Below are 25,429 nucleotides of genomic sequence, written 5' to 3'. Positions count from 1 at the left end.
ATATGCATTTTATTGTTGTTTATTTGTTTATCATTTTGCCCATTATGCTGGCTCACCACCAGAAAGTATTTATTTCATTCATCGCGTTGCCCTCACTGTGCGCCGCGTGCCTGCTTCTTTCCCACACGCGCTCAGCCCGAGAGGAAGATGCGCTAACTGATTGGCAGTCAGTTTCTCTCACCTTTTCGAGCACGAGAGCACCACCGACCGCGCGCCGCCCGTTCTCTCTGTCTCCAGGACTGTTTGCCTTTTGCCTCTCACACAGACCCGTTGCAGCACCTCAGCGTTCGCGCACCGCGCGTCCTCTCTCAGTTGCGGCGTGTGTGCTGCTTTAAACTACATTAGAAAAAGACGAAGCTCAGATCGAGGCTGGAGCATCTTTAAGAGCGCGCGCATCTCCGAGAGCGCGAACGACATACGCGTGCCTCACAAGGCGAATCACCTCAGTGTTTCTGAAGACGCATCAGATACGTTACCCACGAACTTTTGAGGAATATTTGAGGAGCATCTAAGGGGAATTCATTATTAAGAAGAGCTGAGAAAAAGTAATACGTCTGGGAATCTTTAAAGACGGAATACGAAGTGAACGCTGCGTTCTGAGAGAAACTCTTACAGTAACGATTTCTGTAAAGCGGTCCGTCGTTGCAGACGTTTCGAGTCGGAAGTTTTGAGTTTTCCTGACGGAAGAAATGGGCATAACTGGTTATTTTGTGATGCCGTGGAGATGCCTGGTTGTTGTGGCGCTAAGACTGCTGTTCCTTGTGCCCGCAGGAGTGCCAGCGAGAAGCGGAGACTCTTATTTAAAGGACAACATCACCGTCAGACAGGGGGACAATGCCGTCTTGAAGTAAGTCTGTTTATTTGTGATTTTATATTTGTGTTTTTGAGAAGTATATGTGAGTTTTCTATGGCGTGAGGGTTTACAAAAGTAACGCATTTCAAGACATTTCCAAACATTACAGGGATTTAATTGGTGATCTAAGATGTGTGCGCAAGCCGCTAGGTAGTGTCATTTACCCTCATTGATAAAATGTTTTTGTTTTAAATAAGCTAAGAATGCCTTTAATTTCTCGTCTTTGATTTGCACTGAAATTGAAATAGGCTATTATAAGTCGTGCTGCTGTTTGCACAGCAAATTTTTGGTCTGCTGGAGTTGTTTTGGGAATCCATGGTGAGATGTGATCTGTCTGGTAATGTAATCAGCATGCGGTCTGGTCTATGTAATCAGCTTTGGTGGCCTATTTAGATGAACAAGTAGTTCATCAACAAATCAAATTTCAGTTTGACTCAATTCTCCTTCTGTCTTGCACTCTCTCACCCTTTCTGTCTTCTCTTCCCTGCTTTTTACTCACCCCCATCTCTCTCTCTCTCTCTCTCTCTCTCTCTCTCTCTCTCTCTCTCTCACACACACAGGACAGTCACAGTGAACCACAGTCCTTTGTGGACCTGCGCCCACATGCACTTATAGCAGCGTCATTGTTTCTCACTTCTCCCAATAATGGCTATTCTGTGAAGTTATATAAATGTGGAAGAAAGAGTTTTTATTCCTGCGCTGGGAAACAGTGGAAACTGGAAAGCATTTGCCCTGCGCATGGTATCAGAGACAGTAGGGGACGTTTTGTACAGCATTAGACAGTGGCGTGTGGTTCCCTGCTTTGACACTTGCCTCCAGAATACATTGCTAAAGAATGTGTCATTTTATCGGATACAAAGCTGCACAACACTATACCACTGGGGACAACAGCAGTGCTGTAGATCTTTATAAACCGTATAGAGAGGTTTGATGGATAAATACAGCTTTTTAAAATAAAGAGACAATCATGTCGTTGTGTTCCCTATTCAGTACCATAGATGGATGCATAGATACTTGCCTTTAGCTTGACTACTTCAACATGTAGATTTTGTATTTTGTAGCTATAAAATAATTTAGGTTCTCCTAATAAATTAGAAAAGGTATTACCCTTAATATTATATCGTATTTAAGGATGCAGGTGTACAGTGACTAAATGAAGTGAATAAATGAAGAATATGAAATGGATGCTGCTGGTGTTGGCTTTTCTGGTCTTTTTTTACAGTACACTTGTCACACTAATTGAATACCTACACACAACAAAATCCCTGGAACTCAATTCTTAGTCTGTTTTCCACAGTCCTTCCACTTGTGAATTAAATTAGTCATACCATCTGTCAAGCCAGAGTTTTACTTCTTCCCTATCTCTCTCTACTAATAAAGCCATTCAAATGAACTTTGATTTGCTTCCTAATGTAAATGAACGGTTAAATCCTTCAACTCTTGATTCTATGGAATAGTGATTAAATGTATTCTGCTGCACTGTCTAACAGAAGCTTCAAGTTAATGAAACCCAAACCTCTCTTTGACTTTTAAATGCACAACATCTGTGAATGCTGAGGGAGGATAATATTTCCATGGCAACTTTACATTTTAGTTGTGCGATCTCACGCTTTTATTGATGCCAGAAGTCTGAAGTCAGCAAAAGGTAAAAGCAGGTGGCAAAAATACATTTGCCACATCTGGAGCATCGTTTTAGAATGTCTGGAAATGACATCATGCAATTTACTGTGGTTGTCATGAGTGAAGCATCTATGTAATGCAGAAGTGCTGTGACGACCTGTCACACTGATAGCTGAGCGCTTTGTACGCCCCAAACTTCGCTATAGTGCTGATCTAAATGCTGTTGTGTGCCTATGCACACCTGGAGATGTGTGGTGTGATTTATCTATCCCCTAAAGAAAAGCCATTTCAGCTCAGCCAGAGCAAATGAAGGGTGGCAGACTTTAGCCAAGCCAGAAGCCATGGTTTCTGCCTGAGAAAACAAGACTTTTCTAAGACAGCATTTCTTTTCTTGTGTAGTTTGGGGGAGAACATGTAACATTGTGTGTTTAAACTGCATGTGAAAATGTGGACCTTGATGGACAAACATAACACTTGGCAGCAGGGTGTGAAGCTATTGCATTTTGATGTTGATGTGTTTTAAAATACATATACTGAAATGACAGCTTGATGGGTTATTGTCAGTCTCTTGATATCAAGTTTTTTAAATAAAAACTGAGGTTTCGGTGCATAATTTATCAGCAACACTTCAGTGTGCGATAATAATTTTTTGGCCTATTGTACTGTAAGTGATGTAAATTGAGTATTACTCAGAAATAATTTGGCTGCTTATCAGCTGGTGGCAAAAGACATGACTAAAACACAAGAAAGTACCAACAAAGTTCACTATAATCCACTTGGGTCTTACTTCTACTGCCTTAGTTATTTTAAATGTTTAGTGACAATACAGAGATATATTTTTGTTTTCAAAGTTACCGAAAATAAAAAATCTCTTAGTTAGCAGCCCCACTTGTCTTCCTTCAACTTCAAACCGTCTTTCGTAAAATTTTGTTCAGTTATTGTTGATATTAGCAGCTATTAAAAGAAAAGTTCACACCAAAAATTACAAAATTATAATTTGAAACAAAATTACATTATGATTTATGTTGCTAGTACTTTAATAAAATAACAATTATTGTCTTTTTCACTAAATGCTTTATTTAATAGTACATGCATACGGCTATGGGTAGTGAAATCAAACAAATTATTTACTATAATAAATTTAAAAAATATATATCAAAAGTGATGTTTTTTGTTTGTTAAGCCGATGTTCACCCTGAAATACTGGCGTGTACGTTACATCAAGCTTATATGCTCTTATGTTTTTCATAAACTTACATTTAATTTTAGTGCTTTTATTTTACCCAGCATATTTAGCTCGTAAGATCGTAAGACTAACGCAGCTTTGATTAGTAATACAACTAGATATCGAGGTAACAACTTTGTGATCGGGCATTACAACTACCTACTAAATTGGGTCCTAATCGGGCACTATTCAAACGTGGACCGAATCTTTCATGACACCGGCGTTCTGACTGACTACCCGGAAGTGCAACTCTGTGTCTACAAGCAAACACACACTGTATATATGACATTGAGTTTGACATTGATTGTGCAGTAGGTCTAGGTGTAGTTTACAAGATGGTTCTAAAATGTTCATTTCCAGGATGCCCGAACCACACAAACTGAATGCGCATGCGTCGAAGTGCTCTCGTGAACGTGCCCCATAGACTTACAAGACAGAGGAGAAAATATTGATTAAAGCCGTTATTTTTGTTAGTTTTTTTCAAGTATTCTATGCGCTTCAAAAAAAAAAATAGAGCCACTATGAGCGGATGGACCAATTTAACAATGTCTTAAGTACTTTTCTGGAACTTGAAAACAACTGTTTCCTAAAATTCCGGGAGGTCTTTAAACATGTTGAACGTCATGTGGGTGAGTAAAAAAATACACAATTTTGATTTTAATGAGAACTTTACCTTTAAAGGCAGAGTAGATCATTTGGAAAATGCTAACGTTTGCCTGCTAGCAGTGCAATCATACAATCCCTCTCGCCAATCTCCATCCAAAACCAGACCAGAAGCTCGGTTCCAGTGACGTCATATCACATTCACCGGTGAGAAAACATTACGGTACAAAGTGAATTACATTACATTGCAGTGGGATGCAAAATACGAAGGCAGTAATTGGTCCAACGTTTTTTTTGACCCTACGCCTTTCACAGAAGATAAATAATTATAAAAATACCAATGTTAAGCTTTACTTATTGATTTCTATCAGGATCTTAAGTGACTTCCAACGAACACGACAAAAAACTTTTCTGGGCAGGATTGCCTACTCAGCCTTTAAGTTCTGTGTGTAGATTTTTGTGGGACACAGGACAAAGAAGACGTCACATTTTCGTTTCTTTGCCAAAGGAGATAACATATTTACGAAATGTGCTCCGTAGAGCAGTTTGTCCGTTTAGGGCTAATTTAGAAACAATATGGTGAATTCCATGTAAGGTTACCCACCGTGTATAGAGATAGAAATAGCCCTTTCTTAGCGAATTAAAATATAACCCTTCATTATGTAAGGTCTTTATAAACCTCTATTATACTGTATTTCTGTCAATAGATACTCCATAATCTTACACATTGCTCCTTTAAGATCACATTGTTTACTCTGATATCCAAAGGAACAGATTCCTCCTAGCAGTTAAATGGTTTAATTTTAGATTATCTATATAAACAGCCAATTAAAGTCATCACCCAGGAAACACCTTTGTAGCCTTAAAAAAGAGTGTTAGTGCCTGCGGAGCTCTGAGAAGTTATTTGCTCGTACTTAATTAAAGCAGAGGACAAAGCTGTCAATCAGAGCATTCCAACTCAAGAATTCAATATCAGCTATCTGCCCTTATTAGTAAAGTCATTGATCATAACCTGAGGCGTTAAACTAATATAGGAGCTCTTCTCTTTCTATTGGCCCTGCTAGTTTGAAGTCAAAGTGAATCTGGCTTAAGCTCAACTAAAAAAATTCTATAAAAACAACACATGTTGGATCGAGTCTTGTTTTATTGCTTTGAAGTCAGTTATTAAATTAACAACAGGCTGTTTACATGTAAAGTGTGCAGGTTTTTGCGTGTTTGGATAGTCCTGGAAACATACAGTGTCAATGTATTGAGAGGTGTACAGATTTTTAATCTTCTGACAACTGGTTGGAACTGAAATTGACAGTTTGTAACACTGAGAAAGCTGCAGGTAATGAGTTCAATACTCAGGCACGATCCCATAGTCCCGTTAATCTGTGACAGACAAATGATAAATAGCATTCATGACTGGAATAACCCACTATACTTCAAATTACTGTGTTATTCTACTATTACCAAATATTCCATCACTGCAAGTCGTTTTTTTAGATGTACATGTTTAATTGGCATGGTAAATTGAAATCAAACAGCAGAAACAAAGCACTACAACATGTTATTAATTGAAGCGAGTGTGCTTGTCTGAAGCAGGCAGGATGATGAAGTCTTGAGTGGACGCCCCCTGACCCGACTGTCAGAGTGACTGATTGTTGAAAGCTTCTCACAATGGTGATCTCTCTTATCAACATTACAGGCCTGGGGATTTCAACATAGTTTTTGGCAGAAACATGACACAGTTATCTTCTATTATCTCACACTATATTTTAGTCGTCTATGCTGAGGTACAACTTTATTCACACTCGTGCCATAAAGCACTGTGGAGCATCGTTGTTAATTTTTATAATCCTCTGTGTTTGCTAGCAATACTACTACTGCTAGGCAGGTATGCTGTTAAATGGTGTCTTTGTCAATGGCGTACCTCTGTCGTCGCTTACCGTTAGATAATAAACGATTTGAAGTGCTGTGATGATGCACTTTGCTGTGAAATTATGGATTTTAGCAAGCGTTCTGAAAGGGACTCTATTGCCAGGAGATCCAAGGAGGTCAATGATGTTATTGTTCGTGGACTGCACTGCTCTCATTTGTCTGCCCTGGGATAGCTATCTTATAAAATTAGCACAGGAGCAAGGGCAGGCCACAGCAACTCCGTAATGCTCCAGCAGCCACTGTCTTCTGAGTGCAGGTTTAAAGTTAATGCTTCTCATGATTTGCAATCTTGTTCTCCTGCGAGTTACACAGTGTACTTTACATTAGACCTATTGCTTTTTTGACACCAATTCTTATTATTACTTCTTGGTATTACACTAAACAAAAAGTAAAAGAGATAATGCAAACGCTTAGCTAAAAATACGAAAGTAAAACTTTAATTGACATTCTGAATGAGGATCTGAATTTTCTGTTTTAAAAAACATATATTTTGTTGTGAAGAGAAGAAGAAATGAATCGGTCTCCAAGGGCAGTGAAGTTTTACATTCACAGATGGCTGCTTCTGGAGAAGTAAAAAACTTAATTTAATTCTTTCTTCCACAGAGCTCTTACGAAAGCACCAAACAGTTTTTTATGGAAATCACCAATTTGGTTTTATTGTGGTTACAGTTGATTAGTGTGTAACCCAAGACTGTTTGTTTTGGGGCAAGAAACAGGCTGATAAGTAGCTTGTTATTGTAACGAGCAAGGCAGGACGAGAGCAGTGAGGGAACGACGCAAGGCTGGTGATGGATAATGAGTGTCAGCTGCACGTTGCACCGGTCCTGCATCTTTCACGGAGGAGATCGGAAGCATAAAAGGAGGAGCGACAGGAGTGTACGACTAGAGAGGACCAAAGTTGTTAAATGTTCAGCGGGTTTCCGCCTCCTTCCTTCCCTACTTTGAACTGTAATACATTGGTGCCGAAACCCGGGACGAGGCGGGAACCGTTATACAACCTCACGGTCGACTGCCGGCCACCCAAACATGAATAAAACTTAATACAACAGTGTCCAGGCCTGGTCCTCTCTTGTTATACACTTCTGTCGCTCCTCCTTTTATGCTTCTGATCTCCTCTGTGAGAGATGCGGGACCGGTGCAATGCGAGGAGCTGACAATAATTATCACTCGAGTCACGGCCCTGCGTCGTTCCCTATCCGGTCTCGACCTGCCTTGCTCGTTACAGTTATTTGTATTAACCCATCTGAGATGGTGGTTTACTTTTATCTGAAAGATCACTGGTTGCTTTCAGTCTTATTCTGGATCTGTGACTGACATACAGTAGATCAATACCTTTTAGGGGTTGAACGAACTAGCGAACTAGACATTAATGCTCTGACGCGACCTTTGCAGCTTGATGTTGACTAGTCGCTGGTCATGTGACTTTGACACTGTACCTTTAAGAAAAGGCTGTTCCAAGAGAGCTGCACGCGGGATGTCTTCCCGAGCCACTTCAGCAGGATTCTGTCACACTCCCGGTAATATTATATGTTACCTTGTCCTGCTTCCTCACGCATCATTAACAATGTGTCCTGTTTTCGTCCGCAACATTCCCAATTTGATCTGAAGCCGCAAAAGCGTGCGGGGAAAGCCTAACGTTACATAGATTTCAGTGCGCTATGCCTCTACATGCAGATCTTTTAATATTATAGGCTATTTTTGTAATTTTTCCCCATTTAATAAAACATGAAAGAAACAGAATAAATAAAAATGTTTCTCATATTGGCTGTTGTGTCACTGAGGTGCTGCGTTTTTAAATCCGCTATGATAAAGCTTCAGCTGCATTAGCTAATAAATATATTAAGTTTGTTCTAAAGTCATAGGCCGTCACAAACTAACTTGACACATCTTTCTGTTATTTCTTCTATTAGTGAACATGACACTTTCAGTTGACTTGTTGTAAATGCAAGGGAAGTTTGGTCTGTACACTGTACACACACTTCAGATCTAAAGTATCGGAAGCAACGTTTGGCTGCTGTAGAGAGAAGCCGCTACCACCGACCTCGGGCTTTAAAATAGTTTTATTTTATTTTAGTTGTTGCTGTTCTTGTGCAATAGATGAATAATAGTTCATTTGTATTTGGATACTATATTTTTAGAGGCTATTTTGCGGGAGTTCCTGCATTCTCCCGCAGCTTGCAAGTACACACGAGTGTCTTACTGCCCACACCCATCAAATCACGTTGTAAAACATTCATTCCCTCACTCTTATTTTATATATTAATGACGTTATCGACAAGTCGACATCGACGTGACTTTAATCACATAAAAGTCGACTTCAAAAAAATCTGAGGTCGTTTAACCACCAATACCTTGTAGATATTATCGATGATGTGTGTAGAACTTCATTTATGAAATAGAGTATCTAGCCACTGCGCATTAGACCTGCTCATCTGTTGCACGGGCGAATAAAATATTAATGCTTTTGCAGGTTTTTTTATATTTGGCTCACTAAAACACTGAAACAAAAATGTAACATGGCATTTCCCCAGTTTCTCCTTTGTGAAAGATGTAGGGTTATGTATTAGGCTACATTTTGACAGTAATGTTTCTCTGCGCATGCAGATTATTCTGAATGTTTATTTCAACAAGCAACCTGACGCAGAATTTTTTTTTCAGTAATGTGGGACATAAATTGAAGTCACAGAGTTTACGAAGCAAATTTTTTTGCGTTTATTGCTTGCAACAAAGAAATGCAGAGTCAGTTTTAACATGATAATTTAAGATCGCATTTGATGTATTCCTGCCGTTAATGTATGTGCTAAGTGCAACCTAAGATTTGTTTTCTCCTTAGCTGTAAGCACTCTTATATTGATTTTGCAGAATTACAAATGTAACAATACAAAAATGATGTTACTGTATGATGTTACTGTATCATTGGATGTCTCATTACACTTTACATTGAAATAGACTGTCAGTAATGCATCTTGAGAATGGCTTGGAAGTTTTTATATTTTAATTTGACAATCGCCGTACAGACTGTACGATTTACGGTAAGTGCCTCAGGCACGTTTTAAGACAGCAGGCACACTTTGATGTGAACCAAAGCCTACAGCTCAGCATTGACCAATATTGATGAATGAGAATAGCTATGCTGGGTTTGTCTTTAGGGACATTAAAAGCATTCACACTCTAAAGCTTTGATTATCTCTTAAACATACTGTCTGATATTCCTGATGCAATCCCCAGAAAGTAAAAAGCCTTAAATCGCTCTTAAGTATTGATTTTATCGACTGCATTAGTAGTCACGGTTTGTAGTCCAGGTTTGCTGACTTCACCTTGTTCGTATTGCCTATTTTTTCCGTCGTATGTTTTATGCAATGCACAAAATAAATCGACTGTTGCATTTATAGATTATGATAGTATAAATTTGATGTGTGCCTAGCCTAGTTCTTCCTTAATTTGGCAAGGCTTGGAGCTGATTTTACATGAGTGGGGTTATTTTTTTTCAGAATATGTGATTACATCATAGAGTGATTACAAATCAAAGCACTACCAGTTTTTTAAAAGTTTATTTGTGGTGAATTTAACGGTTGAGGTCAACATCGTCATGGCTGTCAAGTGAGATGCACACCATGACTGTGTCCCACTGACATGTATTGTGTCCTGTGTTATTTAATTGAACTGTACAGTTTTGGTTCATTACAATTCTGAGTGAATTAGAAAGTGAATTAAAGTACCCATTCAAATGAGGCCAATGAATTTGGAGAGATGATAAGAAGCTGGCAGAAGAAGCTATTTTCTTCAACTTTGTAGAACTGTGCACTTTGCATTTGGCAAACATTGGCAGATTTGTAGTAAAAAGTATGTGTATTTTATGAACTCACATTGCATAATCTTTTTTAAATGATAATTATAATATTAAGGGATTTTTATAAATGGCAACAAATGGTGTGCAGTTTGCAATTGCAGATTTGTTTCAGGAAATTTGTTTTATGTACAATGTAAGCTTGTAAAATATTGTGTAATTATTTTTTAGTATGTCCCAGGCACTATTTGTCTGAAGTCACAGTGATATGCATAGACAAAGCTGGATCTTAAAACATTTTAATGCTTCTGTTCAGACCCATAGCAGAAATTCAGATGAAAGCTGAATAAACTGAGGCCCGTCTCCGCGGGTATTCAGGCATAAGCAGACTGCAGAGATCCCTCAAACCCTGTCAGTTTTACCTGAAACTTAATTCTCTCTTTAAGCCCGACTGGATCTCTGATTGACCAGGAGCAGGAGAAAGAGAGCTAGAGATAACACTACCCGCTGGCCCACCTGTCTAGATGTCAACAGTTGTTGGTGTGCAGAAACTGCCCAACTCTTAGAAAATAATGTTTGTTGGGTTGTTTATTTTCTTCTTGATACAGAGCAGTAATTGTATGTGTATCTAAAGCACATCCTAGAGATAATGGATTTTTAAACAAAGCATTGGATAACAGATGTATTTACAGTATGTCTGTTGTCGGCCGCCAAAATGGGGCTGTATATTTTCTTTATTTTAGATTACTCACATTTGAGGTCCTATGCTATTCTATGGCTTCTCTATAGACATGTGTTAATTTATGCAGATTAATCCGTGTACAAATATGCATTTGTTTTGGAGCAAATGAAAGGGTTGCGCTGCAACAAAGACAACGGAATTCTCCGCCCGCCCTCTTTGGTGACCTTTTAATACAGATTTCATGAAATCTGCAATTTCAATATGAAACAGGACGAGAACAAAAGAAACTCAAAATGCAATTTGGACAGAATAGCAATTGTTTCCTCGCCAGGCTGAATCCTGCTGCACTGCATGCACTGAGCATAGCATATCAATGTCTGGCAGTGCAAACCTTTGCCTGTGCCGTCGTTTTCTTAGAGGCGCAAAAATAATCTTTTACCTTCAGCGCTGTCTGTGGTGTGTGTACGTGAGAACTCTGATGAGGTGCCAGGGCCTACAAAAGAAACATGAATGGGCTCTTATGTGTTTTGGAAATGATTGGGGTACAGTTTAGATTAGTGCACATGTTGATTTTCTTATTGAAGAGAATGTGCAGTAATTAGGTAGTGTTCTGCAGTCAAAGTATGCTTGATTGTATCGGGGTCTCCAAAGACCATCATCAACAAAAAGGACAAAGTAATGCAAAGTTAAGCACCGGGAGCTATTAAGCATTTATGTACTGCCAAATACATTAGGAGACTTTTATATTCATGTGGTGTAAAAGCAGGACGCTATTAGCTAACTTGTTTGACACAGGGGCTCATAATAAATGAATGGCTTATGGTTCAGCTGTAATGTTTGAGACCTTAAAAATACTTTATTCGAGTTGCTTATTAGCAGTGTTTTGTCTAACCTTTGCACATGGGCAAAATCTTATGTTTCTGATGTAAAAAAGTTCACACAGAAGGTAGACTCACAGATTTTTTGGGAGAGAGCTAGAGATTATTAGAGTCGGAGCTAAATGAATGGGCAGCATTTCAACTGGATTCCATCCCAATTTCCATTGATTTTTAGTATGGAACCGTAAGAAATCTAGGGTGGAAATAAGCCAGGCTGATTAATTCACCAGATAAGAGCCTCATCCTTTAAGAGAATACAATGAGTTCAAACTCGAGTTCAAAATAGTGGCTCATGGAAGCCCACAGAGTCCATGTTTGATACATTTATCTTTCTTATTTGTGGTTTTTTTATTGATCTTTTCTTTCTTTCTTAAAGGGACCCAAAAATAAAGATAATTTTTCCCTCGAGTTGTTCCAAATCTGTATAATTTGTTTTGTTCTGATAAACACAGAAAAAGGTATTTGGAAGAGGCCACCATTCACTACTATAGTGGGAAAAATGACAACGCAAGTGCCCCAGAACTGTTTGTTTCCTACATTCTTCAAAATATCTTCTTTAATGTTCAACAGTACAAAGACATTTATACAGCAATTGTTCCTACAATGGTTGTACATTTTTGGGTGAACTGTTCCTTTAAACCATTAATGCATGCCCTTTAGATAGGATAAGTTATTATTAAATACATATGATCACATTATATATTTAATTATTTATATAAAAATACAACTTTTTTATGTAATGTATAATCACATAAATAGACAGACAGGCCACCTGGCAAACTTCTTTGGTTAACTTTTACTGCAGATTAATTGCAGGCTCACTCCTCATGGAGGAACCTGGGGTTAAGTGCCTAGCTCAAGGGCACAGTGGTGATAGAGCACGATTGTGATCATAGTAACTCCCCAGTTCCTGTCCCACTACTGCTCAGGGCTGAGCAGTTCACACTCCTAACTATTAGGCGACTGCAACCCATGTATTTGCTTGACAGAGAATTTGACGTCTTGAGAGCTAAATGATCTTGGGTTGAGACCTCAGCTTGGAGGGGCTATTGTTTTTCCTTGGGAATAAAATAGTCTGTAATTAAACGGAAATGGGTTCTGCCTTCCCCTCTGCTGCAATTTTAAGCCTGAGACTGTGCGAATGTTGGTTCGGTGTTGGATAGATTTTTGTTATGTATAGGCAGCTGTCACAAAAGTCTTATGGTGTTAGAGAAATGTATTGTTACAATCTGCTCTATCAATTTTTTAGGTTTGTTTCTAGGAGTGGAAAAGAACATTTCTATTGCCGTTGCTTGACTTTTTCTTTGAAAAGAACATCCATCTCACAAAAATGTTTTATGGATACTTTGACACAGCTTCCTAAAAAAGTAGTATAATAGTTCTGCAAACACATGATTTGAGGGCGTACATTTTGACAGTTCTGATTTGAATGCATACTGTGCATTTAACCATTTCTAATGCATTTAACTGAGGAATTTGTTTAACGCCTGTGCACTGACCTATTTGTGCATATTTCTTAACATACAGTATATAATTAAAAAAAAAAAAAATCCAGCACCTCAGAGATGACATATTTTTGTAGGCTAACCCGGAAGTAAGCGCCGCGATGGTTCCCTCAACAGAAAGCCTTTGCATTTTTCCCATAGGCTTTTGGAAGATGACAAAAAATAAGCTCTGTGATTAACAAAGGTTTATGGTGTTTACACATTTTGTCTATCAAGATAATCTTTACAAATGAACACCACATTTGTAACTTTTGAAGCCAAAAACAATCGGCAGAAGTAAAAGGCTAACACGATCTATAAACAGACTACATTTAAGGTCGCTCGACATCGACGTCACCACCTCCAAGCCTCCGACAACTCTTTCAAACTTTATAAAACATGTGTTCCCTGGTAAGAAATTACTCTGTGATTTAATCCACATCTACGTTTTAAGAGATTTGTGCCATGTTGGATTATTTGTAAGCTTTATATGCTCGATGACGTCTAACGTCCCCGCCGAAGGAGTGGTCCCTTTTACCAAGTTGTTAGCAACTTCCGATTTTAAGACACCATAAGGCTTTAAAAAAGCACAAGCTGATTATAATTGGTGTGCTTTATGACATAAAATAAAACGTGAAAATATTTAAAGGTTTTGTTTACTACAGATCTTATTGCAGGCGATTTTACCAAAAACCCATTAAAAAAACTCATAGACTTTGGAGTAATGGAACCTGAAGTCCTAAAATGCTAACTCGTCTCCGGGTTTTGCATACAAATCTCATCTCTGAGCCTCTCTATTGTTAGTAAGTTTGTTTATGTGTGTAGTTAGTACATTGTAGCAGGTTTGCATTGTGTTTTGGTTAGTTATATTTTAGTTACTCTCAATTAAAAAGTAATCAGTAAATCAATGCATACCATTGTTGGCGTAACATTATCATATATTATCATACTTAAAAATATTGTAAACTACCTCCTAGAACACTCTATCAACCACCAAGAATCATGCAACCACTCAGATTAATTTAGCAAACATATACTGTAGCCTTGCCCTCGAAACCAGTAACATTGTATCAGTTTAGCCTTTTCTTGAATCTGTACTTAATTAAACTGTACAGATCTAATCTGGAGTATTTTATTAGAAATAACATCTAGAAACATTGGATTTGTATTGTGGTTCTGACTTTTTTCTGACTTTTGAATGTAAGCAACATTTCCCTAACATTTTCCCCTCGAAGTCTATAAATACTGTTTCATGCAAATGTTTTGATACACGCTCGAACAAACCAAGGATAAGCACATCACAAAATCAATACTTAGCCCAGTATTCTGACCTGCGTGTTTATAAGAAGTTCCTGACAGCTACTTGAATGAAATTCTGAGGTTTCGAGCGGTGTTATTGCATTTGACATTGAAGCATAGCCTTTTGGAGTTAGCTCGATTTCGTCCATCATCCTTTTTATTTTTAACGTCAGGCTTTTGACTCGGCTTTAATGCTTTGCTAAGAAACGTAAACACTTCTATCTATGAACCTTCTCGCGACGAGTTCGCCTGAGGAAGGAGAAATTGATTTTAAAGGAAGGAGGGGGAGAGAAGAATGGAGTTTGTTCTCTCCGATCGGGAGTCAGTGCACTGTGTAACGAAGAAGCTGCGTTCCTGGGGTCTGACGAAATATTTCATTTTGTTTTGTTCATTTGTTGGTGATTTGCTCTGTACTATCCCTGGTGGAGGCCGAGGCAGCTAATACACTGGTTGCCATTTATCATTTCGCCTAGCGTGTTATTTGTGTGTGGGTTGGAGGGTGGGTGAAGGCAGACTGCCTCTACCCCAAAAAAACTTGCACACCGTCTCTGAGCATATGCAGAATATTTATAGCGCACTAGAACTCGCTAAGTCATTATACTGTGTGTAAATAAAGCGGTGGGATTGTGGTTAGTGGGAAGTGTGTGGGTTTTTTGCATGCAGGTATGTAGACCAGTCCATTTACCACAGCAAGGTTAAGCCGGCTTGTCTGAACCCTATTCGTTTTTATAAGCAGGTTTGCATACACGCTGTGTTTTAAAAAATATTCACAGAACCTTCAGTATAACATATTCTTTGGATTTCTTTCATAAAGCTTTTTTAACCGTTCTAATTCTGCCGGTAATTATTTTACTATTTCTTTGCAGAAAATGTCTGTTGCAGTGGCTGCAAAGTCATAGTTGAAAATGACAGCAGAAAAATGAAGATTAATCAGGTCTCCTGGCAGTCTGCTTCCTGTGCTCACCAGACCCACCACACCGCTCTCAGCCAATCAGAACAAAGATGGCTTTGATGATGTTTGGAGCACCTGTTTAGAATCTATTAGCACCACATGTTCTTGCTTCTGATTGGTCTAATATCCTCCCGCGATTCCTCATGTGTGCATGGCGAGAGCTGATGTTTTTTGACGTGACGGCGACGTGGCTCTGTCTGTGCCTGGATAAACAGCTTGTTGTTGATGTGCTGTTTTGATGTACTGAGATTTATTTACTGTCACCCAAACATTGACTGTCTGGTGTAGATTTAAGTAGAGAGGATTGATCTCCTTAGAACCGAAACAAACCAGACTGTAAGGAAAAGCTTACATGTTGTAATTGCCTGGGCTATATTGACTTGCTGGAAGCTTCTCACTAGATTTCATTAAAGCTTGTAAAACGTGTTGAATTTCTGTCAGTGTCGTTTTGTTCTTATGTCAAAGTCGCTTACGTACTTTAATGAACTGGTGTGAACATTAGCTGTATAAATACCAATCATATTTGCTTTTCGTAGTATTTGAATATTGGTCCCCAACCCACACAGCTTGTTATCTCTTTTGTTCTCTCTCTCACTCTCCATATTCTTTTTTTCATTGTCTCATCTATTGAACATTTTTGGGAATAGTGCTACAGTGGTAATGCAGAGTTATCAGGTATCAGAATCATATCTTTGCTGGTAGATAAAGCAGAATTGAATCAGGCTGATGATATGCAGTAGGTGTATCTTGGCTTTATCAGTTATCTACATTCTCACTCTCATGCTGTGGGGACTTGTTTCTATTCATTGGCGATGCCGGCAGTCAATCTGCCCCAGTCATGCGTATCTGGAAGACATTTTCAGCTGTCAATTGGTGACAGAGAAATGCACAGCACCCGGGAGAAACAGTTGGAAAAGATGCAAATTTTGGAGGTACAAGAGCAGAAGTAAAGAGAAAACCTCACTAATGTCTTATAATGTGCAAACAAAAATATTATTGGGTTGCGGCGTTAGCGCGAAGTGTCATATAGGTCGATGCTATTTAGTTTTAAGTGGAAACAGTGGTAGATACTTTTTGCATTTACTGGTAATAGCGATATACTCTATTTGCAGAAATTGCACATTTGTATGAATATGCTATTTGTTCTTAGCAAATTATCTGAGCAGTGGTGGTTGGGGTTCATGAAAATAGCCTTTGCCAACAAGATTGGCTTTTTTCAAATAGGCCTAGCATAATTAGATTGTGTATTTCTTTGTCTATTCAAAATATTATTAGTGTCTTTGTGCTTACAAAATCAGAAAGTATTTTAAATAACAGAGGTCACAAATACACCACATCCTTTGGTAATTGTGCAGCATTGTTGAAAATTATGAGATGTGTACGGAGTCTACACTTCAAAATTAGTGCTTTTTTATATCTACTTATAACTACTAGGGTTGGGCCGATAGGCGATGACATGATGCAATTTTCATCATCAGGAGGGTCCGCGGTCGTCCGCACATCCCGTCAGCGTACACATAGAGCAGATTCCCAAGACAAATGTTGACAGTCGAGTCCACAGTATAACAGTCTGCGCATGTCTCCAGCTCCTCCATTTATGCTTATCCACAGTTGAGTATGATTTGGAAGCTGCGTGACGCGTGTGTGCACAAGACAGAGGCGGACGTATGAAGTGTATGCAAACAGTGAATCACAGTAATGCGTTCACGTTGTGTGTAAACTTGGCAATGATGACCATAACTGTGCGCGTTTGAATGGCAGCGATAAAAATCAGTGGCGCGTGACAACTGGAAGAATTTGTAGGTTGTACTTGTGCGAGTACTTCAACGAAAATCATGCTGTCTTGAAAACTGGTCACAAAATGTGTTTTGGTCGCAGTCTGGAGCACTGATATAATTGTTTTTATTGTTTTGGCAAATGGCCAGCTAGCAAACTGATATACCCCAACAACCGCCTTGCCCCGCCCCCCAATGTCATTGTCCATCGCAATGTTCCACTGTTGGAATCATCCGATACCAGTTTGGTAGACATTGCCCAACCCTAAAATTTACAGTATCAAGACCTCAAGATTAGTTTATATAAGTGGTACAGGTTCGAATGTAACTCATGACTCAATGATCTTCTGTGCTCTCTCTATTATTACTGTATGTTATCAAAGCAGCAAAAAAGCCAAAAACGTGCACTTGTACCTTCGTCTTCATTGGAAATCTTTGGGCATCTAGTTACTTGATAAGAAATAGCCCTTTGAACCTGCTGCTTTTAGTACGGGACTGCAAGACAGTAACACAGACCAGAACATCTATAAACATCACATATAATGCCTGAGAATCTACTGCAATGTTGTCTGCTTTGGTTTAAGTATTTGACGACATCTTGGATGATGAAAATGCACGCACACTGATTAAACCTCCCATTCAGCTATTACCATGGGAACTATTAATAGGTATCTACAGACAAGGGTACAGATAAAGAGAGGATCATCCAGTTTATCCGTCTCAGGGGAAATTCGGTGGATTGTCATTCCACGCAGCTCTCTTTTTACTGCATGCTACAGAGTTTGTAGGGAGTCCTGGCTAAAGCCCCTCAGGTTCCAAGAACACAATCCTTTGTTTTGAGTCCAGCTGCCTGATGTTTCCGGAGGGGAATTTCTTCTTTTCATCTTAAAACGGGGCCTTGCCAACGCTTTTCTGGTGGCAGTCATCTGCAGCACCCCATAATGATATATCTTTGTGTGTTATAAGTATTAAAGTGAGAGGATAAGATGTCATTTCTATAAATGAAAAACTTGTCACACTTTATTTTAACGTCCAAATCTCACTTTTGACAAACCATTAACCACGACCAACGCCTAAATAAACTCCTAATTTGGTGCTAATTAATAGTTAGTAAGGTAGTTATTAGATTTAGGTATTGGGTAGGATTAGGGATGTAGAATAGGGTCATGCAGAATATGTGCTACATAAGTGCTAATAAACAGCCAATATTCTTATAATATGCATGCTAAATAAGCAACTTTTAGCAGTGAGAATGGGTCTCTAGACTAAAGTGTTGCAGAAAAACAGAATTGCAAAATAAATATTTTCGGGATATATTTTGTTAAAACCTTCATTGCAGACCAAGCTTTGGTGATAAAAGAATCAGTTTGTTAAATGTTTCATTCTTTTAGCTTCATATTTTGATACAGTATAAAAAATGTCAACGAATGGTTCTCTATTCTGTCCTTCCGTGCAATCTTTAAATTAATGAATTCAGCTGTCATTTATTTTATATGTTCTTTACTCCGAGCATTTTTGTTGCTTGACCTTGCTTCAGGGTGTATTCAACACCTCATGGATTAAAGTTTTTCCTCCTTGTCTTCCCTCAGTCTTATCCTTTTAGGACAGGCATGCTTTCTTCTCTGTATTTTTGTATTGTGGCATTCAGGGCACAATGTACATTTGTTCACTTGAGTGAGCGAGATGAGTTGCGCACTAGGAAGTTTGTCCTTCAAGGTTTATCAAGAGCATTTCCTATCTGTTTTTATATACATTATATATGTTTATATATGTAGCTGGTAAGCATGTCTCAACAGTAATGCCATAGTCATGGGTACGTCATGCACGTTAATTTTGATGAAAGCATCAGCCATGGATAAAAGCAAAAGTATTTTACTAGGCCTATAAAAATCATTTAATAGTGAAAGTTCAAGATCATTTGATCACACACTTTCACTGTACTTGAAAAGCGATCATTCAGATAAATATGCTGAAATAGCTGCATAGCGTGTCAAAAATTGAAACAAGTGTTCATCAATAATGCATTGTGACTCCTTGGGTGCTTCCATTGTAGACATCTATTTTGTTTTATAATGGGAATCAACAGTGTTAGTGGTGTTACAGTGTCCAAACAGTTTGTCCCTATTAAACAGTTTTTTCTCTTTTCTCTCGTCCTATTATTTTTCTTTTTTTAAACTCGTATTTTTCCCTATTTTTTCAGTGACAGTAAAGTTTTCTTCCCTGTCATTGTGTCCAGTGAACCTCTCGGTCTCTGATGGGGGAGATAGTGTGACAATGCAACGGCTGCATTTACCACCCTGTCTGTCTCTCATGTTTGTTGACTGATGGACAGAAAATGGCAGTTTCTCTTCATACTTCTGCAGGCTATTCATCCACATGACTAGTTAGCTATAAAGGTGGGCCGGGGCCTTAGACGGATCCTCTGAGGTCTGACACAAATAGAATGTTAGTGCATCCACCTTGAAAGCAGTAACAAAAATGGCAATCACAAGTGGCGCCCCATACAATTGTACTGTTATTTCAATTCAAACGAGGGGCACGGCTCGCTCAGGAGACTTGAATGGGGTGCAGGAAAGGAAATGGATTGTGTTGGGAAAAACATTTCGAAAGCATACGCAGGAAATATATAACATCCTGGTTAGCAATCATATCAAGAGGATTTCTCAGTAAAAAAAAAAATCTAGACTTTGTTGGCAAAACTTATTTGAGCAAATCAAATTCTACTTCACATTATTCTGCAGTGTTCTCCTATTTTATATACATTTTCAGAAAAATTTCTTTTATTTTATTATATTTGAAGGCTTCACAAATGCTCTTTTATATATGGCGTCTGATGAATATGTGTGTTACCTTTACATTCTGCAAAGCTAAAACATAAAACACGTCCAACACCGCTGCGTTTGGATGGGAAAATCATCCCTGTCTTCTCACTGAAAGACCAAACAGAGTGGCCACCATTCATTGCCCCTGGTGTAATGGCCTTCATCAGTCTCCCATCACATAAACCCTGCCTGTCATTAATCTCACCCTGAGACCACATGGCTGTCTCCCTACAATGATCTGCAAGCATGAATCCCCACCGTACCGGGTCTCAATGACCTACTCATCTTAAAACAGCACAGCAGAGATATGAAAAAATTGTCAGGCTTCAATTTATGTAATGGCATCTCTGATTCTTATCGCCCAAACATAAAAAATGCTGTACCCAAGGTTTATCGCCGGTTTAACTCTAATTTAGGTTGAAATTTGAATGCATTATTTAGTTAACCTATGATTTTCGAGATTAGTGTTAAATTTGACCAAAAGTAATGTACCAAATTTTTTTTGCCAAAGTCTAGTTAGTTTTTCATCTTGGCTTTGCTAGTGACCAGCTGGTTAAGCTAGTCTGACTTGTTGACAAATACGTAACAACAGGAGCGGTTCTAGGGTGAGTGGATATCCGGGGCTTACGCACAGAGACATCCATATATGTGTTTATTGTATAAACTTAAAAAACAAATGGGATAATGTAATAGAACTTTCTGGCTTTACTGAAAAAAAAATTGCAGCTTCAGCCACCTTAGCCCACCCCTGGCGCCGCACCTCCAATCTATCCCAAGACTAAAAATACTTAGACCAAAATAAGTTTAGCAGTTTTAAGCTGTTTTACTCAATAGGATGACGTGCATTTTCATCTGAAAGGTGTTATCAGATTTTTTATGTTCACTCATGTCAAATGTCTGTAAATTGTTCCCTGATGGATTTCAGAAGGACGTTTAGCAGATGTGTTCAGGATGTTTCATATCGAGAATGTATGTCTACTATTTCCTTGTACTTTTTATATTTTAGTCAGATGTCTTTACTGAAAGAAGTGTTCCAAAAGTTTTCGCAATTCCCAGATGATCTTTTTTTTATCCAGACAGATGTCTCAGGTGATGTACTGTACTATACGTTTCCCTACTGGGTATTTAATATACAAGGGAATTCAAAGTTTCATCATAGTTTTGCCTTTGTCTTGTATCCAGAGTTTCTCTCTGAATAAGGTTGTTGTGGAAAATATCGGTAATCCATCTATGTATTTGAGAACATGCTCCAGTTGAGAAGATATTTCTTAATATAAACGATCTTGCACCAAGGTGGCTGACAGTCCATTAGGCTGAAGTGCAAGGGGCTGGTGTGACAGAGTCATTAGTTCACTGAATGAGGTCTGATCTCACCCTGTCAATGTTGGATAATGGAGGTTTTGCCTTCCAAGAAACACCTCTTACTTTTGAGCACAGTGTGGGATGATCTGTATGCTTTTTCCTTGTCGTATATTTAAGTGGCAGTCATTTCAAGTGCAATAAGGAAGGTCTTTTGATCATGTTTCATTTATAATAGATACATAAGTTTGATATGCGTATGTAAATATGTTCGCCGGCTGTTTGATATGGGTGATTATAAATGTATGCATGCTGTTTGATGTGTGATGACATTGCACAATTCTGTTTGCCTCACTGTTGCATAAACATAAATATTTGTCGGTTTAAATATAATATACGAACACCCCAGTCTATTGGCATGTAAAACCATCTATTGTCCTAAAAGTGACCTGAATTCACCAATTTTTTTTACTGTGATTTTATGAACGATGTGCTCTAGATGTTTAGGATTATTTGTTTTTATTTTGGCTGAAATTGTAAAACTAATCTGCACTAATTTAAAGCGTCAGTTATCTTGCATATTTTCTTTTACAGAAAGTAGACAGACACATATATTCAGAGCACCTGTCCCACAGAACCCCTGCAGCAGATGGGATGTTAAGCGTTCTACTCAAAATTGCCAGAGAAGGTGCCCTGGGTGGGATTGGAACCATAACCTTCCTTTCACTGTGCAAAGCTTTCTCCAATAAACCACTTCAATTTTACTTTCAAGCACATTTACATCATGAGAAAATTGGCTCTTTGGCATAGACCACATGCTTTTCCCCATCATGCTAATAATGTCACTCTCCGTAAAAATAAAGATACAAATTCAAATACCTTTAACTAGACACATATTGGAACATGATGAACATCCTGGTTACAAAGACGGAGGGTGCAGCATGCAAAATTAATGTGCATAATAAAATCTGGGGGACATTTTTTTGGAGTTATGAAAATTCCCGTATGAATGAAAAAGCAGGTATTACGTTATGAGCAGTTGGGCAATACGCACATATACACCGTGTGCTTACTTTTTCCACAGCGCTGTTTGCGTATAATGACTTCTAAAGATCTATATTAGCATATACCCTCCCTATACCCACTTGTTTTCCTGCTTAAAATGCCTCCAAGCTGCATTTGTGGTAGCTTTCTCTTTACCTGTATTGCCTTTTTCTTGTTTTGTTTTTAAACTCGCGTTTTTTTCATACAATTTGGTGCATTTCTTAAAATATACACAAAATAAGCTTAATAATATTTAAATGACACACGACGAAATGAAGCAAAGCACTTCCATAGCTGTTTAAAAGCTCACAAGTCAAAGTCATCTCTGTATCCTCATTCTCTTTTCAGTTGTTTTAAACATCCTTGTTGCGTTTATTCTACATTTAAAATAAGGTACATTTTATATCAAGTATTTTTGTCGAGTTTTCCCACAGTGATGGAATTTTTGGCAGTTAGGCTACATCTGAACAGTATCTGTTCCAAGTAAAATCCTGCATGTTTTTGCGTTATTTCATTATGTGATGTGTTAAAAAGATATGATTTGTAAACATATTTAATTGTGGTCAACAGTACTGGTGTAGACCTGTTTTTATCAATTTGATCAAACTATTTTTTTCCATTGCTATAACTTCATAATTAAAGCATAAGTGAAGAATTATGCCTAATTAAGAATAAATGGCATATTTATCTGTAATATTTGTCATGTTACTATAAAAACAAACACATTTACTTATGTCTTTTTTTGGTAATTTGGGGTCATTGGTATTAACATAATACACCACTTTTTTTGATAGGACTACACCATTGGTTATGAAAAATTACCCTCAGCACTAAGGCATTAAAATGCTGGGATTTCTAACACATTTAAGGTATTAATCCCAAACTCACGATGACTGAGGCTATTTTTCAACTGAAGTATCTGAACTGAACTTTAAAAGAAATAATATCCATTCTTTTTTGTTCACATGTGCACAGTGATTCCCAGGCAAAAATTGCAGAGCATGCATGATTATAGGCCAGCGCTTAATCTCGTGGTTTTCCATGGTTCAAATCCTCCGCAAGCTTTCTTGCGCTCAAGCAGTCTGCATAGATTAACAGAATCTGAATGAGATTTTCTCTTTGAAGAATATACTGAGAAAGCGTTCACTTCACACTTGCTATTGTTGCACTCCAGATTTGCCAAATGTGGATAAGTGCTCTCTTGTTGACTAGTTTTTGGAGCCGGGAAATTCTCCAGTAAAGGCTCTGATAATCCATTTACTGATTTTGACCTTGAACGCCAAGCCATCTTAAAGACTAATATGAATTAGCACTGTGTTTTGGCCTGTTTTGTGAATTGGTTGGCAGTGGCATTTTGAATATCCTCAATCCACCTTGTAAGTGTCATTGGTAATAACGCGTCACCGCGGTGCATCCTTTGCTTTTGTACCTTTAAATAAATATTGACAAACAAAGCAAATGCTAAACAACAGCGGACAAAACAACAGTGAAAACGCTATTTTATAAGATGAACATTGCTTTGTGGAGTAAGTTTTTAATATGTAGTTCTGGCTTTCAATAAGTCCTAACCTTTAGAGCCGTCACTCAAACTTTTCGAAACAGTAAAAATGATAAGTATAGCAAGGCCCTCTAGCTCTTTTTATGCAGTTTTAAGAAATGTCCTTTTCTGTCAAGGAGATGATAGTAATGTCATTGCCACATTCTTCTAAACTGAAAGGTGGATATTGTCCAGAATTGCCCAAATTTTTTCCCCAACGCTCGACCTGGTTAAGATGAGAAGCTATGGTCATTTTCGTCAGATTCTCAAGATCTTCAACAATAGAGAGAGGAAAAGAGGACACGTCCGTATCTATTACCTGTTGCCCTCTTGTCACATTTTTATTTATTTATTTGTATTACGAACAAGCTGAGATGATATAATGGGCATTATGATAGTTCCCAAGTAAAGTTTGAAGGTTAGGCTTGAGGTTTTGGTCTTAATGTTGTGTCTAGAATACAAATCATTTTTTGCTTTTTCTTTGAGCTGAAGTTAGCTTGACATTTTTCCTACAGTTCAATTCTGTTAAACTGACTTTTTTGCAGAGTATAGGAGGTGATTATCAGAGATTTCCTCTCGGTTTGAGATCTGTATATAAAAATGGGTTATATAAGAATAGTGTAAAAATCGGTTTCGGAGTGAATTGTTTCACACTCAGTCTTCTCAGTCATTAAATTCTTGTGCATCTTCAGAGATGCTTATTAGAAATAAAAGGCTCTGTTCCCCACAACCATCTGCATCACTGCTGGGTATTTTCTCATGTACCATACAGTTACATGCAATTAAACATGCATTCCTCTTCTGTTTGTCTCTTCAACAGGTGCAACGTGGACAACAAAGTTTCACGAGTGGCATGGCTCAACCGGACTACCATTCTCTTCACGGGCAATGAAAAGTGGTCTTTGGACCCGCGGGTGGTCCTGCTAAACACAGCTGTCACTGAATTCAGTATAATGATTCTAGATGTAAACTTATACGACGAGGGGCCGTATGTATGTTCCATCCTCACCAACAAGAAACCAGAATCCACAAAAGTGCACCTCATCGTACAAGGTAAACAAGATTTTTGCCTCGAAATGTTTTACGCATTCCGGTTCTTATTCATCTTTCTCTATGTGAAATGTTTCGTTTTTTGTGTGTTTGAAGAAATGTTGTCAAAGGTCGCTTTGGTCTTTGTTCTGGGTAGATAGATATAGGTTGACTAGCAACTTTGAATCTCCTTTTCCTAGCTGATGTAATTAAACGAAACTCGGCAGATGTGACTCCCAGTGATGAAATTGGGATTTAATCTGAGTGTAATTTCAAATCGTTGATGGATATTGATTCAAGTCACAGGGGAAAAAAACAAAAGCTTTGATCTTCTAGCAGAGCAGGAGCCCACTAAATCAGATGCCGATACACAGACCTTTGTCATGATTTACAGTGTATTCGATCCCCTTCATGTTCACATTGCAAAAACAATTAACATTGCCGGTAGCCAAATCCATCTCAGCTTGGGTGCAAAACAATTCAGATATGCGCCAAAATAGCTTAACACGATTTTTATCACTTTTTTCAGACCATCTGCAGAGTCAGAAAAATGTGTGATTTTCTACATCGAAGCAAAATAAGTGTTTTTCCGTAAAATGGCATTTTATCAAATGCTC

The 25,429-nt window shown here is 38.2% G+C and overlaps 1 protein-coding gene across 2 annotated transcripts in view; it reads left to right on the top strand.

The window, feature by feature from the left end:
* Window positions 1–25,429, top strand: part of opcml (opioid binding protein/cell adhesion molecule-like) — a 121,228-nt gene that overhangs the window by 53,389 nt on the left and 42,410 nt on the right. For both annotated transcript variants that reach the window (XM_056736692.1, XM_056736691.1), the window contains 2 exons: window positions 772–847; window positions 24,604–24,836. In XM_056736692.1, the coding sequence (XP_056592670.1) occupies window positions 772–847; window positions 24,604–24,836 (309 nt within the window). The remainder of the gene's footprint in view (window positions 1–771; window positions 848–24,603; window positions 24,837–25,429) is intronic.

This window comes from Triplophysa dalaica, chromosome 22 (assembly GCF_015846415.1).
Source record: "Triplophysa dalaica isolate WHDGS20190420 chromosome 22, ASM1584641v1, whole genome shotgun sequence".
Lineage (NCBI taxonomy): Eukaryota > Metazoa > Chordata > Actinopteri > Cypriniformes > Nemacheilidae > Triplophysa > Triplophysa dalaica.
This window is presented reverse-complemented; position numbering and strand designations above follow the sequence as displayed.